General features: G+C 46.5%; 1 protein-coding gene across 15 annotated transcripts in view; it reads left to right on the top strand.

Annotated features, from left to right (window-relative positions):
• Window positions 1-17,947, top strand: part of TACC1 (transforming acidic coiled-coil containing protein 1) — a 112,122-nt gene continuing 94,175 nt past the window's right edge. For 2 of the 15 annotated variants that reach the window (XM_021075688.1, XM_021075682.1), the window contains exons 1-2: window positions 9,946-10,099; window positions 17,803-17,904. Coding sequence is in view for 10 of the 15 variants with exons in the window: in XM_021075690.1 (XP_020931349.1) it covers window positions 17,852-17,904 (53 nt within the window). In the remaining 5 variants the exon portion in view is untranslated. Of the gene's footprint in view, window positions 251-9,944; window positions 10,100-17,802; window positions 17,905-17,947 lie in introns of those variants that run through there. The other 13 variants (XM_021075690.1, XM_021075692.1, XM_021075696.1 and 10 more) reach the window with 13 other exon arrangements.

Genomic DNA, 17,947 nt, shown 5'->3' with positions numbered 1-17,947 from the left:
AGTGGACATTTCCTGTTCTGCCCCTGAACGTTCAAGCCAAAACTTTACAAAACATCCTTTTCCCTAGAACCAAGTGTTTGGTTCGGAGACCCACCCCTCCCCACGTCGGTGATCTCAGAGCCTGCCCTCCCCTTCCTTTCTCGGAACCGCTCCCTGATCAGGGGCGTCAGCTTCCCAGCAGAGGTGATGGAGCCACTGTAGCAGGTGGTGCCAATGGGAGAGAGGAGACCCGGGGACCACCGCCTACGAGGTAGGAACGGGGGCTGCGTGTGCTTGGGTTGTCTGACACTTACGGAGCAAAGCAGAGCCCTTGACCTTTAAGCTCGGGCTGGGGGCGTTTTCTTGACGATGGGACAGTGCTGTGGGTGAGTGGACGCCAGGGACGTCAGGCATTTCTTTCCTCTCTTTCTTTCCAATTTTAACTTTAATTCTTGGGTCTCTGGAAGCACTACCTCTTGTTTGCCTTCTGATGTAGAAGTGTTAGGGTAGAATTCTGGGAATTCCCTGACTTCTTTGTTTCTTTTTCTTTTTCCTTTTCTTTTGGTGGGCAAGGAGTCAAGGAGCATTTGTAAATACCTTCAGCTCTGAGTAGATTCAGAGAGAAGTGATCCAAATGGATGCAGAAGGAAAAGGCATTTTCACCTTGGTGAGCTGTGGTCCAGCTGTTTCCCAGGACCTGTGTCCTGCCCACCAAACTCCCTCCTCCTCCCCGCATCATGGGAATACACACCTTGAGCTGTTTCTCAGGTGTGGGGATGTGAGACTGGAGCTCAATGCTACGCCTTTATGGGCAGAGCCCAGGTGCCCTTGGAGACATCCACGTCTGTGGCGGAGCTAACTGGTCAACCCTGAAGGCTGCATGTGGCCCTCGCCATCATTAGGGACATGCCCCAGCAGTTCGTCCCTGAGAGGCTAGCCTTGGCAGCACCTGCTGACACTGAACTGATACAGAGAATGCAGCATGGCTTCTGCACAAGTACTCAGATTTTTATCATAAACGAACCATTTCAAATGCCCCTTCTCTGAACTCCAATGGTCCTTCTCTAGAGCACACATTTTGCTCCTTATGCACCTATCACCTTGCTGTACTGTTCTCTAACAAGCTAAACAAATGAGAGAATGGATGGGATGCATGAGTCGTAATCTATTTCTTGGTGATCTTAAGATAGCAACTAACTCTTGTTGAGCACAGACTGTGTGCCGGCACCATTCTAAAGGTGGTGGGTATTATCATCATCATCCCCATTTTACAGATGGGGAAACTGAGGCTGGAGACACACCTAATAAATGCAGAGGAGGGATCTGTACTGAGGCCAGGCTGCCCTGCTCCAAACCAAGGTGGGGGTTTGACTCTCGGTCCCCATATTCTCCAGCTGCGTGACTTCAGACAAGGTGAATGTCCTCAGCCCGTTTCCTCATCTGTCAAATGAGACAATAATAACCCCAGCTCACAGACGTGTTGTAAGAGATAAATGAATTTTAAAAGATTATTTTACTGAAGCAGGCGAACAATGTTGACAGATCTTCCCAACCCTGGCAGTGTGAAGTACAAATGTAGAGCTGAAAACCCTCAGGGTTCTGTAGGAGGTAGCCATAGTGCCATGTCAGGGTTTGTGCCTTAACAAGGGACATTAGCATTCATATACCAGCAGGTGCAGGCCTGTAGCTGCCAGCTCGGTTGACTCTAAGCTCCTTCAGGGCTGGGTTCCTCTCATATACAGATCTGCAATCATGGATTTGACCAACTTTGGACCAAGAAAATAAAGTAAAATAAAATTCCAAAATTTCCAAAAAGCAAAACTTGAATTTGCCCTGCAATTATTGACATAGCATTTACATTTGTATTTACAACTATTCACATGTATTAGCTTTTATAAGTCATCGAGAGATGATTTAAAGTATAAGAGAGGATGTGTGTTGGTTCTGGGCGAATACTATGTCATTTTATATAAGGGACTTGAATGTAGGTAGGTTTTGGTGTCAGTGGGCCTCCTGGAACAAATCCCCCATGCCCAGGGAAACTCAGGGACCACTTTGTTTCTCTTAAAAACGAGATGTTTCTCAGAGTTCCCTAGTGGCTGAGTTGGTTAAGGATCTGGTATTGTCACTGCTGTGGCTCTGGTTACTGCCATAGCATGGGTTCGATCCCTGGCCCTGGAACTTCTGCATGCCAAGGCTGCAGCCAAAAAAGGAAAAAAAAAAAGAAAAAAAGAAAAATGTTTCTTGAACTGTGCTCTAAGGCCCTCCTTGCTCTTCAGATGTAGGATCCCCCTTGGGGAGGAGGTCAACAAGGGGCCCCGTGGATGCTCCCGCAGCCTCCTCTTCCCGCTCGCAACAAGGCATCTCCATCTTTACCTGACTGACTTATTGGGGTGCCCCGTTAAAAGGAAGATTTGAAAACCACGTTCAGAATGACTAATGGGGAGCAGGTGATGTGTCCAGGCTGAAAACAACTGTTTACAGAGCAGGGTTGATTTTTCTAGCTCAGCCCTGTCTAGGCTCTTCCTTGGCCCTCCCTTAGCCTCCTACTTAATGAGCTTCTCCTGCCCTGGAGAACCCACAGGAGGCATGTGCCAGGCGGGCTCAGGAGGTGAGCTCTTCCATCTCAGGCAGCCCATCCCTGGGGACAGGGACAGACAAGTGGCAGGGCCCCAGAGAGCTTCTGTTCCAACCTGGACTCTCTCTCCCTCTTTTTTAAATTTTTTTTTTTTTTTGGTCTTTTTGCTATTTCTTGGGCCGCCCCCGCGGCATATGGAGGTTCCAGGCTAGGGTCCAATCGGAGCTGTAGCCACCAGCCTACGCCAGAGCCACAGCAACTCGGGATCCGAGCCGCGTCTGCAACCTACACCACAGCTCACGGCAACGCCGGATCGTTAACCCACTGAGCAAGGGCAGGGACCGAACCCGCAACCTCATGGTTCCTAGTTGGATTCGTTAACCACTGCGCCACGACGGGAACTCCCTTAAAATTTTTTTTTAATGTTTGTATACATACATACATGTATGTAATCTTTATTGTGGTGTAATTTACATACTATACGATTCATGTAAAGTACGCAATTCGTTGGTTTTTAGTTTATGTACAGAATTGTGCAACCATCACCACAGTCCATCCTAGAACATTTTCATCACTCCAAAAAGAAACCCTATACTCATTTGGAATTATTTCCCATCCCTACCCCTGACACCCCCAGCAACTGCTAGTGTACTTGCCTAGTCAAGTCAGGACATTTTATGTAAATAGAATCATACATTATGTGGTCCTTTATGACTGATTTCTTTCGCTTAATGTTCTCAAGGTTATCTATGTTTAGTTTATCAGTACTTCACTTGTTTTCATTGCTCAATATTCTATTAATATTAATGGAATGGAATAATAAGATTCCATTGTATGGATATTGTATGGATATACCATAAAATGCCACGTTGTATTTATCCATTTATCAGTTGATGAAAATTTGGATTGCTTCCACTTTACGGCTCTTATGAATAACATTACTATGAACATTCATGTACAAATTTTTGTGTGAACACCTTTTTTCTACTCCCTTGGGTATATGTATATCTAGGAGTGGGGTTGCTGGGCCACTGGCCTCTCTCTGAGTCTTTTCAGAACGTGCCCTTCTTGGAGTTCCCATTGTGGCACAGCAGAAACAAATCTGGCTAGTATCCATGAGGATGCGGGTTCGATTCCTGGCCCCGCTCAGTGGTTTAAGGATCTGGGGTTGCCGTGAGCTGTGGTGTAAGTTGCAGATCCAGCTCTGATCCTGTGTTGCTGTGGCTGTGATGCAGGCCATCGGCTGCAGCTCCAGTTCAGCTCCTAGCCTGGGAACTTCCATATGCTGCAGGTGTGGCCCTAAAAAGAAAAAGAAGAAAGAAAGAAAAAGAAAGGAAGGAAGGAAGGAAGAAAGAAAGGAAGGAAGGAAGGAAGGAAGGAAGGAAGGAAGGAAGGAAGGAAGAAAGAAAGAAAGAAAGAAAGAAAGAAAGAAAGAAAGAAAGAAAGAAAGAAAGAAAGAAAGAAGAAAGAAAGAAAGAAGGAAAGAAAGGGCCCTTCTCAATTCTCTCATAGTGGGGGACTGCGAGATCCATCATCAGTATTATTGATCAGCCTTCATGATGACAGCTACTTATTGAGCCAGGCATTGTGCTGAGTGATAGGTCCGAGTCATCCCACGGAAGTCCCCGTAAGGCAGTTTCCCCACTCTACTGATGAGCAGTCTAAAGGTAAAGATGTGACATGACTTGACCAAGGGAACCCAGCCCGCTAGTGAGGCAGGTGGGATCTGAGCCCTGCCCCCTAAGTCTCAGCCACCTGGCCTTGAATATATGTATATATATATATATAAGGCTCATGCCTTCCAAGTTTTACTTTTTATTTTTTTAAGGGCCACACCCATGGCAAATGGAAGTTCTCAGGTTAGGGGGTCAAGTCAAAGCTACAGCTAATGTCCTATGCCGCAGCCACAGCAACACAAGATTCTTAACCCACTGAGTGAAGCCAGGGATCAAACCTGTATCCACATGGATGCTCGTCAGGCTCATTACCACTGAGCCACAATGGGAACTCCAGCCTCGAATATTTTTTGTGGCCTCATTTGGCAGAGGTATGAGGGATGTTGTTATGAGTGTGCTTCTCTCGTATTTTTGGCAAAGGATGCCCCTGAGACTGGGCTGGGAGGAACAGGACAGAACGTTCCATGGAGGAAGGATGCTGTTGTGAACAAGTAGAGTCAGGATTCTTGTCCAAGCTCTGTCCCCAGGAAACCTCATGTCTCCTTTCAGAGGTGATATGGTTTAGTGGGAAAGAGCCAGCTCTGCAGCCAGACTCCCTGGGTTCAGATTCCAGCTCTGCCACATATCACCTAGATCATGGCAAATTTTGGTATTTTGGCAAATTACCAAAATAATGATATTCTATGTAGAGGGACGATGGTAAACAGTACATATGTCATGAAGATATTATGATAAAATGACTTAGTCGGCATAAGGCACTTAGTGCTGTGTCTGGCACATAGTAAGCACTCAGTATGTATGGTATTACATGTAAAAGAGATTGGAGTAACCTTAGGTAAGGCAGTTGGGTGGCAGGCTGGAAATAGGAAGTAACTAGCATTGGGAGTTCCCACTGTGGCTAAGTGGGTTAATGATCCCGCTCGTCTCTGCAGCGGCGTGGGTTCAGTCCCCAGCCTGCCACAGTGGGTTAAGAATCCAGTGGCCTAGGTTGAAGCTGCAGCTCGGATTTGATCCCTGGCCTGGGAACTTCCATATGCTGTGGTGCAGCCAAAAAAAAGGACACCAACAATTTGTGCTGTGAGCTGGGGCAGGAGGCGGTTGGGCCTGGACCTCAGCCAGAAAGCACCCAGGGTCCCTGAGAGACAGCTTAGGGCCTATGAGAAAGAGCTTATGTTCTCCTATAAGTTCAAAAAAAAAAAGCTGAAACAACTGGTCTTTAGGATTGGCCTTGCCAAATTGAATCCTTTGATTAAATAAGTATAACTTAACTGTCTTTGTAGTTATGGAAATTAGTCCCACCTCTGACCTATTGTTATTTAAAAAAAAAAAAAACTTGCTTGTAAATGCCATTGGCTGAACCACTTGTATTTTTGGAAGGCTGACTTTAAGATTTCAAGCTGAGATATGAAATTTAAGAGCTAAATATAGCTGATAAAAAAAAACAGTAAGAAGAAGATCATGACTTACAAGAGAATTTTATGGCTTTTTCAAGGCGCAAATCTGTGAGCACAGCCTAAGACTAGATTATGTCCAAGTCAATTATTTTATTTTATTTTTTGGCCAAGCTGGCAGCATGCAGAAGGTCCCAGACTAGGGATCAAACTCACGCCACAGCAGTGACAATGCCAGATCCTTAATCACTAGGCCACCAGGGAACTCCAAGGTCAATGTTTTGAAAGTAGTGTGCATCAGTTTGCCAAGCTTTACTAGAAGTAAAAGCAGGCAAGAAAGGAACTAATGACTGCCATTTTTCGAGCACTTACTATGTGTTGGGCATTGTGCCACATGCTTCATACGCAGATCTCACTTGTTTAATCCTCAGTCTGCCTATCAGTTGAGGACGGTTGACCCTTGAATAACACAGGTTTGAAGTGCATGGATCCACTTATGCGAGGACTTCTTTCTTTCTTTCTTTTTTTGGCTGCCCTGTAGCATGTGGAGTTCCTGGTTCACGGATCAGATCCAAGCGGAAGTTGCAACATACAGCACAACTGCAGCAATGCTGGATCCTTTAACCCACTGTGCCAGGCCAGGGATCGAACCTGCATCCTGGTGCTGCAGAGACAATGCCGAACCCATTGCGCCACAGTGGGAACTCCATGGGCTTTTTTCAATGAACACACACAGTGCTGCCTGGTCTGTGGTTGGTTGAATCCATGGATGCAGAATCTCACATTTGGAGGCCTGACCATGCAGAGGGTTGTGACCCCTAATCCCCTGTATTATTCAAGGGTCAACTGTACTACTGTCATCCCCAGATTACAAATATGGATAACAGGGCTTAGAGAAGGAAGCAATATGCAAAAAACCCACAGCTGCTGAGTGCTGGGGTGTGCATTCTAACTCAGGGATGTGTGAGTTGGGTCTGGGTGCTGACATGTTACCTTACGGTAAATGTCGTCCTCCCCGATCTAAGTTCCTTTTCTGCTCCAGGAGGGCTGTATTTGTACCAGGATGCAAGAACTCACAAGCCTCTTAGGCATTTGGAGAGCAGGGGTCAGCGGATGCAAAGGGCGCCCTGGTGGGAGAGGCACAGTCAGGCGGCCAGGCCTGGGAAGCAGGTTGTCTTAACCTTTTTCCACCTGCTTCCAGCGGCCCACTGTCTCAAGGGATTTGCCCTGGATTTTCTGCAGAGATTTCAGTCACTCTGACAAGACAGAGGGGGTCTCACCCCACCCCCAACTCAGCCCCTTCTGCACCTAATCCTGTGTTCCATATCAAAAACGAATCCCCTTTTGGGCTGTCCATCTGAAATGGTACACCTCTGACGTGAACTCAGGCTAAATCCAGACTGGGACCTGAACCCACAGTTTTGTTGTTATTGTTGTTGTTGTTTTCCTTTTAGGGCCACACCCACAGCATTATGGAAGTTCTGGGGCTAGGGGTCAAAATGGAGCTGCAGCTGCGACCTATGCCACAGCCACAGCAACATGGGGTCTGAGCTACATCTGGGACCTATGCTGTAGCTCGTGGCAATGGCGGATGCTTAACCCACTGAGCAAGGCCAGGGATTGAACCCATATCCTCATGGATACTAGTTGGGTTCTTAACCTGCTGAGCCTCAATGGGAACTCCAAACCCACAGTTTTTGTTTTGTTTTAGGGTTGCACCTGCAGCATATGGAAGTTCCCAGGCTAGGGGTCAAATTGGAGCTGCAGCTGTAGGCCTGTGCTACAGCCATAGCCGCACCAGATCTTAGCCGTGTCTCTGACCTGTGCCACACACAGCTCATGGCAACGCCGGATCCTTAACCCACTGAGTGAGGCCAGGGGTCAAATGTGCATCTCATGGATACTAGTCAGGTTTGCTACTGCTAAGGCTCAATGGAAACTCCCAAACCCAAAGTTTTTTTTTTTTAATTAGAATCACTCACTTTGTATCTGGACTTACTGAGGCTCAGGTTCGTTGTGTCTCAGAGCAGAAGGAATTCGGCAGGAGACAAAGTGATAGGCAAGAAATAGATTTATTGGGAATTCCCATCATGTCTCAGCAGAAACTTATCTGACTAGCATCCATGAGGACACAGGTTTGATCCCTGGTTAAGGATCTGGCATTGCCATGAGGTATGGTATAGGTCGCAGATGCGGCTCACATCTGGCATTGCTGTGACTTTGGTGTAGACCAGCAGCTACAGTTCCGATTTGCCCCCTAGCCTGGGAACCTCCATATGCCATGGGTGCAGCCCTAAAAAAGACAACCCATCCTAAAAAAAACACCCCAAATCAAAACAAAGCAAACAAACAAACAGATTTATTAAGAAGGGACACTTGTGAGGGATACAAGTGGGCAGGCGAGGAGGCTCTGCCTTGAAAATTAGGTGGGCTACAGTTTTATCATCCAAACAAAGTGGAGAGGGGAAAAGAATGCCTTCTTCCTCAATCCTCGAGCAGACATCAGGTTTACATAGCAGCTCCTCCTTCGTTTTGGGTAAGAGAGTATTTGACCCTGTGAGGTCAAACTAGGACTGTCATGGTACTTACTCAAATCAGCAGAAGGGTGGTGACATCTGCTAAAATATGTCGAATCATCTCAGGTTTCCGTAGAATGAGGGTCTTCTACTTTGGAATGTCATCTTTCCCTTAAATCCTTGTTCTTGGTCCTAAGGATCATTATTTTGCTGAACTTGAATTCAAGCTTCATTTTATCTTTCACTTAATGCCCTGAGGCATATCTCATTATCTCATGCTTTAACTTATGGTTTTATAGTTAAGCAAGCCTGCTTCATTCCACAACATTCTGGTGGCTTTCTTCTTTCTCTCTCTCTCTCATTTTCTTTCTTCCTTCCTTCCTTCCTTCCTGTCTTTCTGTCTTGTCTTTTTAGGGCTGCACTCTTGGTGTATGGCATATGGAGTGTGGAGGTTCCCAGGCTAGGTGTCGAATCGGAGCTGTAGCCACAGCCACAGCAATGCCAAATCCAAGGAGCATCTGTGACCTACACCACAGCTCATGTCAACGCTGGATCCTTAACCCACTGAGCAGGATGAGGGATTGAACCTGTGTCGTCATGGATGCTAGTCACATCTATTTCCACTGAGCTACAATAGGAACTCTGTGATGGTTTTCCCGAGCGATTATTAACTCACAGTGGTCTCTCAAAGTCCCCTGGAATTCCCTCTCTCTCTATGGTCCCCTACTGGGACTTCTACCACTACCTATGTAACTATCCTACTCATCCCTATCACCTCCAACCCTCAATTTACCAGTGCTTGACTTGCAGCAAACCATTGGAGAGTGAGGCATGAATGAATTGGTACATGGGAGCATCTCTTGTGGGAGAACCGGATTTCACTGTGGCAGCAAATAGGGGAGCACTTTGGAGGAGGGAGACTCCCCATGCCCCCCTCCCCAGCTCCCCAGTTGGTACCCGCTCTAGTCTGGAGAGACAAGCTCCTTTCTGAGGCTCTGGGATCCACATCGCAAGCTTTTCATGTTACTTGATAGAGAAGCTGCTTATCTGAATTCTCCAAACCCTTAGAGCACTGACTCCACCTGGACAGAGTATGTGATATCTTTCTCTCTCTCTGTCTCTCTCTCTCCATCCTTTTCTCTTTCCTAGCACCTCCTCTTCCACTCACCTTCTAAGACTCCCCTTCTTTCTTTATCTCTAGTAAGGCTGTCAGGCCCTTAATTCACTGAACAGCTGTAATGCAGACATGGCTCATGTGTGGGCATGTTCACAATAAGAACGGATGGGGGGCAGGGGTGCTGGGGAGGAGAGCTGGAGACAAGATAACAGCAGAATTTAGGAATCAGTGAGCAGGGTGAGGAGGGTTTTAAAGGAGATAAGACCTTCATAAACAATAAACCAGGACTCACATGGGGCCATCGGTGCTTACGGAGGGTCCCAGGTTAATGACAGCAGTGGGATTAGAGGGAAAGGAGGAAATCTGTTGTATCTCCTAGGTCCCCTAAGATATATGGGGGTGGGGATGGGAAGTGACACCTTCTGTACTTTCAGCCCTGGGGGGCTCCTTAGTTTCACCCTCTATTTTTAAAAGGAGGTTCCTAAGAGACAGAAGCAGACAGGAGGAGTTGGAAAAACAGACACAATACCGAACAAAATATCCCAAAAGCAGCAGCGGAAGGCTTGGTGTAGGTTCCTTGGTCCACGTGGGGCTCTCCTGGACCCTTGGAACTTTCCATAGTTTGATTTTCTGGCTAATTATTACCAGCTGCGTGGTTGCTGGCAGCCACCTCTGTGTTGGGCCTACCAGCCTGGTTCCGGGCCAGCCTGAGGGCTGCACCAGCTGCCGTCAGGGGCTGGGGCCCCTCAAGATTACTGCCGGAACCAGCAGGCGAGCCCTTGACTGCTGGCCCGCCCACTGGCTGAATGACTGGCCTCTCTGCTGCCTCCTGGACTTTCGCTGTAGGTTTTCTGGAGCTCTGTCTGGTTTTCTGTCCTCACAGTTTCTTGTCCAGCATCCCTGAGTGAGCTCCTTCCTTGAGGTGGCTCGGTGGCCTGCATGCGCTGCCCATTCCTGCACAGATGAAGGTGGCGGAGGCGGGGGGGGGGGCTTCACAGAAAAGAGAGGCCTGTGCAGATGTTAGTAAATAAACAGCTGTCAGGGCTCCAGGCACAGATCTGCCTCAGCCCAGTGAGGCATTCGGGTGGCTTCTGCAACCACGAACTTTAGGACTAAAAGGGATCTTGGAGACTTTCTGGTACAGACCCTTCATTTCACAGATAAGGAGAGCCATTCCTAGAGAAGCAGTGACTTGACCAAGGTCACAGAGCTTGGGTCCACAAAACCAGTCTGCCATGTGGGTGGTCTGGAGGGAGCTTACCATTTCATGGGTGCTGGATATTCCATTTGCCCCTAAATCCCATCCCCACCCTCCTCCACTCTCCTCTGTGTCCAAGAGGATGACCTGAATGGCTCCCTTGCATTTGGCTCCTAGTTCAGGTTCTGCCGGTGGAGGCCACAGGCAGGAGGGCAGAGGGAGGGAAGAGTGACATGAAAGCATTTTTCCCCCTTGCTCCTTTCCTGCTGTGTTGCCTGGGCTGGTTGGGTCCCCTGACTGAAGGCCACACTCCTGCCACATGGCCCTCTCCACATAGCTCTGTCCCTTTGACCCCTTAGGCCGAGGACAGCATCGTCTCGGTCATACAGCCCCTGGGAACTACAGTGTCTCTTGTCTCCAAACTCTACTCAAATTTATGTAAAGAGTTCCTTTATTAAACTCTTAGGAGTTCCTATTGTGGCTCAGCAGGTTAAGAATCTGACTAGTATCCGTGAGGATGGAAGTTTGATCCCTGGCCTTGCTCAGTGGGTTAAGGATCTGGCGTTGCTATGGCTGTGGCATAGACCAGCAGCTGCAGCTCCAATTCACCCCCTAGCCTGGAAACTTCCATATTACCTGGCTCTACCACCTCCTTTTACAGATGAGGGAAGCGAGGCTTGGACAGCAGAATGTCCTTACCCACAGCAGGTTAATGAAGGATCCACCAAAGTGGAGGACTCAGGACTCAGCCTCAGGGCTTCTCTACTTGACTGCCGCACCTTCTCACCCAGGTCCTCCTTCTGGGCCATCTTTGGGTATTCTTTGTAGACTATCTACACACTTTCTAGGAACTGATAGGCAGTAGGAAGACACAATAGAGCAAGTGTGTGTTGCCACATGGAAGGAGGAAACAAAGCTGAGAGGGGTGGCTTAGATCAGTGAACCAGCCCACAGTGAGATGGGGAGGCTGAGGCAGATGTCACCCAACACACAGCTTCCTCCATTGAGAACATCTTCCTAAGAAAACAAGTCAGCTGAACCGAACAATGGACTTAATGATGGACTTAATGACTTGTTGCGACAAGTTCTTTATCTCGCCACAGACCCATTTGATGAACTTTGGCTACAAGGACAACAGTAAAGGCATTGCTTCACTGAGGCTTACGCAGACCACCCCCCCCATAGGTCACACTGATAGAAGAACACATCAGAGAAGATAATAGTCTCTCTGTCTAGACCAAGTCTAGCTGGCAGAATCCAGATCTGGAGCGGCCCTTTAAGAGGGACAATGACATTCCAGAAACCATCCACCACTAATGATGTAGAGACTACACATTTTGCGAGGATAAAAGAGAAACTGTTTCGGAGTTCCTATGGTGGCTCAGTGGGTTACCAACTTGACTAGTGTCCATGGAGATGCAAGTTTGATCCCTGGCCTCGCTCAGTGGGTTAACGATCCAGTGTTGCCATAAGCTGTGGTGTAGGTCGCAGATGTGGCTCAGATCTTATGGCTGTGGTGTAGGCTGGCAGCTCCAGCTCCGCTTTGACCTCTAGTCAGGGAACTTCCACACGCCGCAGGTAGGACCCTAAAAACAAAACAAAACAAAACAAATAAAATATAGGGGAGTGGTTTTTAAAAATAAACCTTGTATTTTATAATAGTTTTAGATTTATAGAAACTAAGATAGAACAGTGTTCCAACATAACCCACATCCAGAATTCCCCTTCTATTAACATTTGATATTTGTATGTTGCATACGTCATAATTAATGAGCCAATATGGACAGATTATTATTATTAACCAAAATTCATATTTCATTTAGACTTCTTTGATTTTGGTCTCATGTCCACTTTCTGTTCCAAGGTCCCATCCAGGACATGACTTTTTGATGCTCTTGGTTGGATAGTTTTTCAGACCTTTCTTTTGATTACCTTGAAAGTTTTGAGGACTGCTGATCTGGTCTTTTGTAGAATGTCCCTCCACTTGGATTTGTCTGATGTTTTTCTTATGATGACACGAGGGCTGTGGGTTCTTGGGAGGAAGGTTGCAGGAGTAAAGTGCCATTTCATTGCATCTTATCAAGGGTATGTACCATGAACATGACTTCTTACTATTGGCATTGACCTTGATTGCCTGGCTAAAGCAGTGCTTGCCAGATTTCCCATGGTGAATTACTCTCTTCTCCCCCTTTGGAAGAAAGTCACCGTGTACATCTCCTGCGTAAGGAGTTAAGCGTTGCCTTGTTGAGGATGGAGTTTGTTTTTCTTTCCTTTCTTCCTTTTTTTCATTGTCTTTTTGGGGCCTCACCCACAGCATATGGAGGTTCCCTGGCTAGGGGGTGAATCAGAGCTGTAGCCTTTGGCCTACACCACAGCCACAGCAACACCAGATCTGAGCCACGTCTTCAACCTACACCACGGCTCATGGCTACGCTGGATCCTTAACCCACTGAGCAAGGCTGGGGATCGAACCACGTCCTTATGGATACTAGTCGGATTTGTTTTTTGCTGAGGCACGACGGGAACTCCTAAGTTTGTTTTTCCACGAAGAGGTCAGAATTCTTTTTCTTGGAGGAGTTGTCTCCTATCTTCATTTATTTATTTGCTAAATCATTTGTATATGTTAATAGAGACTCATGCATATCTATTCCATACTTCACATTATATCTAGTCATAATTTATTAATTTAACTGTTCAATTTGTTCCAGCTTTGTCATTGGGAAGGCTCTCAGTTGGCTTCTTTTTAAAAATTAAATTTATTTTTAATTAGGGTATAGTTGATTTACAGTGCTGAGTCAATTTCTGCCATACAGCATAGTGGCCCAGTCAAACATATACATATTCTTTTTCTCATATTATCTTCCATTATGGTCTATCCCAAGAGACCAGATGTAGTTCCCTGTGCTATACAGCAGGACCTCATTTCTTATCCATCAGTTGGCTTCTGTGTTCCATTGTTATGCTCCCATCAATGTGGGTTTTGGTGTGGTTTTTGAGCCCTTCTTTGTTTTCTGGCCCTGGAAGATGCTCCAGGATTGTCTTATCTACTTCCTACCCCAGTCCTAGAATCAGCCATTTCTTCAAGGAGCCCTGGTTCCTTGGACTGGAGAATGGTATTGAGAACCAAGATCTGGGCACCAGATATGCTTATTGCTACTGAGGTGCTGTTTCTTCCAGGCCCTTTTGGCTGATAGCACAAGAAGTGATATATCTGTCTTCTAACCTGTGTATACACACACATTTAAAAATATTTCTGTAGGAAACCATCTGAATCTATATTCAGCAGAACATGGATTCATAGTGATGTCTCCAACCCCAATCTATGACTGCATGGATCTTTCTAGACCTCCCTTTTTGTCCAGAACTCCCTGCCTAGATGATGAGAAACCTGTCTCCCACCATCTGCCATCCATCTACTTCATTGTTCAATTGCAACATACGTGTGTAGCGGTATTAGAACTGTTAACACATACATCCGTGGGAAGCAACTTTATCGGCTGGAGAATGGTGGTTATAGACAAGTTCTTTTCCTTTTGGTCTTTTCCAAAGATTCCACTCACTTACAAAGCTAGCTAGGCCAGCGTCTTTACCCCCACAGTACCTCCAGTGGAGTTGTTTCATACATCTGTAATATGGTTAGATTGTTTTCATCCTGGGAGGCCCTGAGCTCCTAAATAATTTTTCTTTAATTTGCATACACTAAGATTCACTCTTTGCACTGTGAAGGCCCCTGAAACATGTAGTGTCATGTCCCCACCATTACAGTATCACATGGAATAATTTTACACCCTAAAAAATCCCCTCTGGAGTTCCCTGTGGCAGCTCAGCAGATTAAGGATCTGGCATTGTCGCTGCTGTGGCTCTGGTTACTGCTGCAGTGAGGGTTTGATCCCTGTCCTGGGGACTTCTGCATAACATAGGTGCAGCCAAAAACAAACAAACAAACAAAACCTCTGCTTCACTTTTTTTTTTTTTTAACAGCTGCACCTGTATCATATGGAAGTTCCCAGGCTAGGGGTCAAATCAGAGCTGTAGTTGAGGCCTTCACCACAAGCCACAGCAACACCAGATCCGAGCTGCATCTTCAACCTACACCACAGCTTGTGGCAACACCAGATTTTTAACCCATTGGGCAAGGCCGGGGATCGAATCCCCATCCTTGTGGAGACTACGTCAGGTTCTCAGTCCACTAAGCTAAAACAGGAACTCTTTCCAGCTTCATTGATTAAGGTTTATTGAGGAGTGACACCTGGAAAAGGAAAAGGAGAGAAAGCACCACTGGGCAGGAGAGCCCTCAGACCGTGATGCAGGTTGAACTAGGTCAAGCCTTTATATCACCACCTTGCTCAGCCGTTGTCAGGGAAGCAGGGGGCGGGGGGAGAGCATCTTCCAGAGAAGACTGATCTCAGCTCAAAAGCCAAGGCTGACTCTGAAGGCACTAACAGCTGGAGGTTATCAGCTAACCGCATTCCTTGAAGCTGGGTTGCTGTATCCATTCTTGACATGGAGCCAAGTGCTGCAACTGCGTCTGCCAGAAATATTTTTGATGTTTCCAAGCAGAGGTTGGTTGACCATTGGTCAAGAATCCTGAGCAGAGGATGGAGTTCCCTGGTGGCTCAGTGGCTTAAGGATCTGGTGTTGTCACTGCTGTGACTCTGGTTACTGCTGTGGCACAGGTTTGATCCCTGGGCCTGGAACTTCCATATGCCATGGGCATGGTACCACAAGAAAAAAAAAAAAAAAAGATTCTTGAGCAGAGGACTCCTGTGTCATGTGGAATTTGGAATCAAGTGGTCCCATTGGTTTCTTTCAGCTCTTGGGCCCCATGACAATCCTTCAGCCTGCTTTGATCCAGACAACCCAGGTTTTCTGTTTCTCACATTCATTCCACCTTTCTCAAGCCCCTGCTTCCCTTACCCTGACCAGCTTGTGCTCTGCTCTGTCCTAGAGGTAGGATCAGCGACCAAGACTATTGGTGGAGGTGCTGAGGAGCCAAAAGATGGCATCTGTGGCTCCCTTTCCACTGCTCACAGCTTCTTAGACCCCAGATGCTTAAAAAAAAAAAATGGGTATGGGGATTCCCTTTGTGGTCCAGGGAATTAAGAACCCAATCACTATCCATGAAGATGTGGGTTCCATCCCCGGCCTCCCTCAATGGGTTAAGGATCTGGCATTGCTGCAAACTGCAGTGTAGGTTGCAAATGTGGCTCAGAATTGGTGTTGCTGTGGCTGTGGTGTAGGCCAGCAGCTACAGCTCTGAATTGACCCCTGGCCTGGGAACTTCCATATGCCGCAGGTGAGGCCATAAAAAGACCAAAAAAAAAAAGAAAAAAATGGGTACAGTACCAACATTACTGTGGACTGCAGATTGGAGCATAGATATAAAGGCTTGTGCATATAGGCAAGAAAGCTGAAACATTCGAAGCTAAGATTACACAAGCCAAATCCTTTTGTACATGTCTGCTCCCTTGAATATGGAAAACACAAAACAACAGCACTCCCTACTGATCTGGGCATATAACACACCTGGCAGAGTATATTTGTAATTTTCTTCCACCCTAACTCCTATGGGTGCCCCTGGGTTTTTATCCACAGGTGTGGAATCCTTTTAGGGCAGTTCTCGCTTTTCTCTGCAGGAAGGGAAAAACTTCCAGAAGCAAGAGTGGCTGTGAGGTTTTGTGCTACCTGTGATTACTCTTCCCTTTAATTAACTCGCTGAAGCTTAAAAGCCTGTTTTATTCTTGTAACTTGGCAGCTCTGCCTGGCTCACAAATGTCCTAAGATAAACAGGCGAGGTCCATACAGAGCCTCTTAGGACAGTCTTAGCTTCTAAGCCAAAAGGACTTTTTATATTTACTTTGTCTCTCTTAAAACATTTCCTTTGAATGTTTGTCTCTGCTTTGAAGCATTTTCAGGCTTCATAGACCCTGTTTGTTTTGCGCAGCCAGAGAACAGTAGCATTTGCTTTCTTTCTTTTTTTTTTTTTTTTCTTTTCTTCTTCTTCTTTAATGGCTGCACCCATGGCATATGGAAGTTCCTGGGCCAGGGACTGAATCTGAACCACAGCTGTAGCTTATGCCACAGCTGCAGCAATGCCAGATCCTTAACCCATTGGGCCATAGCAGGAATGCCAGCATTTTTTTTTTCTTATATGCACACTGCTATTTTCATACAGTGAACCATACTTACTGATTTTAATTCCAAAGGCTCACAAATGAAATCACTTCCTTGAATCCAGACCCTCAGGGATCTTGCCAGTCTTCGTTTTCCTGTCCCCTCTGACATTTCTCAGTGGAATAACTAAAACCAGAACCTGCAGGGTCAGAGGGTGGAAATAAAGTATTGGTGGATAAACTTTCCCGACCCCCTCCCACCACCAGGACCAGACCATGGGGTTGGAATCCATGTTTAAATACCCAGTGGTTACCCCAGGTCACTACCCTAAAGTTACAGGAGACCCACAAGAGTGCTAAGAGTTAATATTCCAAAAAGACACTTGTGGTAACTGAATCCAGGATGTTTAAATTATGGGCAGATTCTGTCTCTGAAAACAATGCCCAAGCACAAACAAAATAGCCTGCTTAAAAAAAAAAAATTAATAAAAAGCCCACGAAGCGTGTACTGTCCCTGAACTGTTATGTAGGAATAGAAATGACAAGTAAATGAAATTGTTGGGTGGTTTTTATTTATATTTTGTTTTTTTCTGTAAGTGCTTTCATTCGTCACCCTGAGAATACAGATTGAAGTTGTATATTTGGGGAGTTCCCGTTGTGGCTCAGCAGGTTAAGAACGCTACTGGTCTCCATGATGATGTGGGTTCGATCCCTGGCTTTGCTCAGTGGGTTAAGGATCCGGTGTTGCTACAAGCTGTGGCATAGGTTGCAGATGCAGCTTGGCTTTCAGCATTGCCGTGGCTGTGGTGTAAGGCAGCAGCTGCAGTTCTGATTCGACCCCTAGCCTGGGAATTTCCCATGTGCCGCAAATGCAGCCCTAAAAAAAAAGAGAGAGAGAGAAATCGTGAACTTTCCAGCTGTTTCCACAGAAGGACTACAGGGGTCATGGGTCTGAAACATGATCTCTCTTCTGGAAACTGGCCACTTAGGATAGGTGACAGGTGCATCACCTTGAAATAGGGAAATAAAGACTCCCCCCAACCCCCGCCTCCCAGATCTCAGCTTTGCCAGCACTGAGTGTTGGAGAACAGCAGTCACACAGAGTGGCTATTGGAATTACAGAGGAATTTCAGAGAATTAGCTTTAGGCAAAAAGGCATTTGGCTGGAAACTTGCACTGAAAACTTAACCTTGTAAGTCAGCATGTGACTTCCACCTGACTTCATTTTCTTCAGTCCCAAAGGTTCCAAGGCCAGAGAACAGGTCCTGGTCTGGACTGCTGACATGTTCCCTCTTCAGAGTCAACTGGGAATAAATTCAAAGACAAGTCTACACAGGTAACTTTTCTCTTTGACACTGAGTATAATCGGGAGAGTTTTG

Source organism: Sus scrofa, chromosome 15, assembly GCF_000003025.6.
Source record: "Sus scrofa isolate TJ Tabasco breed Duroc chromosome 15, Sscrofa11.1, whole genome shotgun sequence".
Classification (NCBI taxonomy): Eukaryota; Metazoa; Chordata; class Mammalia; order Artiodactyla; family Suidae; genus Sus; species Sus scrofa.
This window is presented reverse-complemented; position numbering and strand designations above follow the sequence as displayed.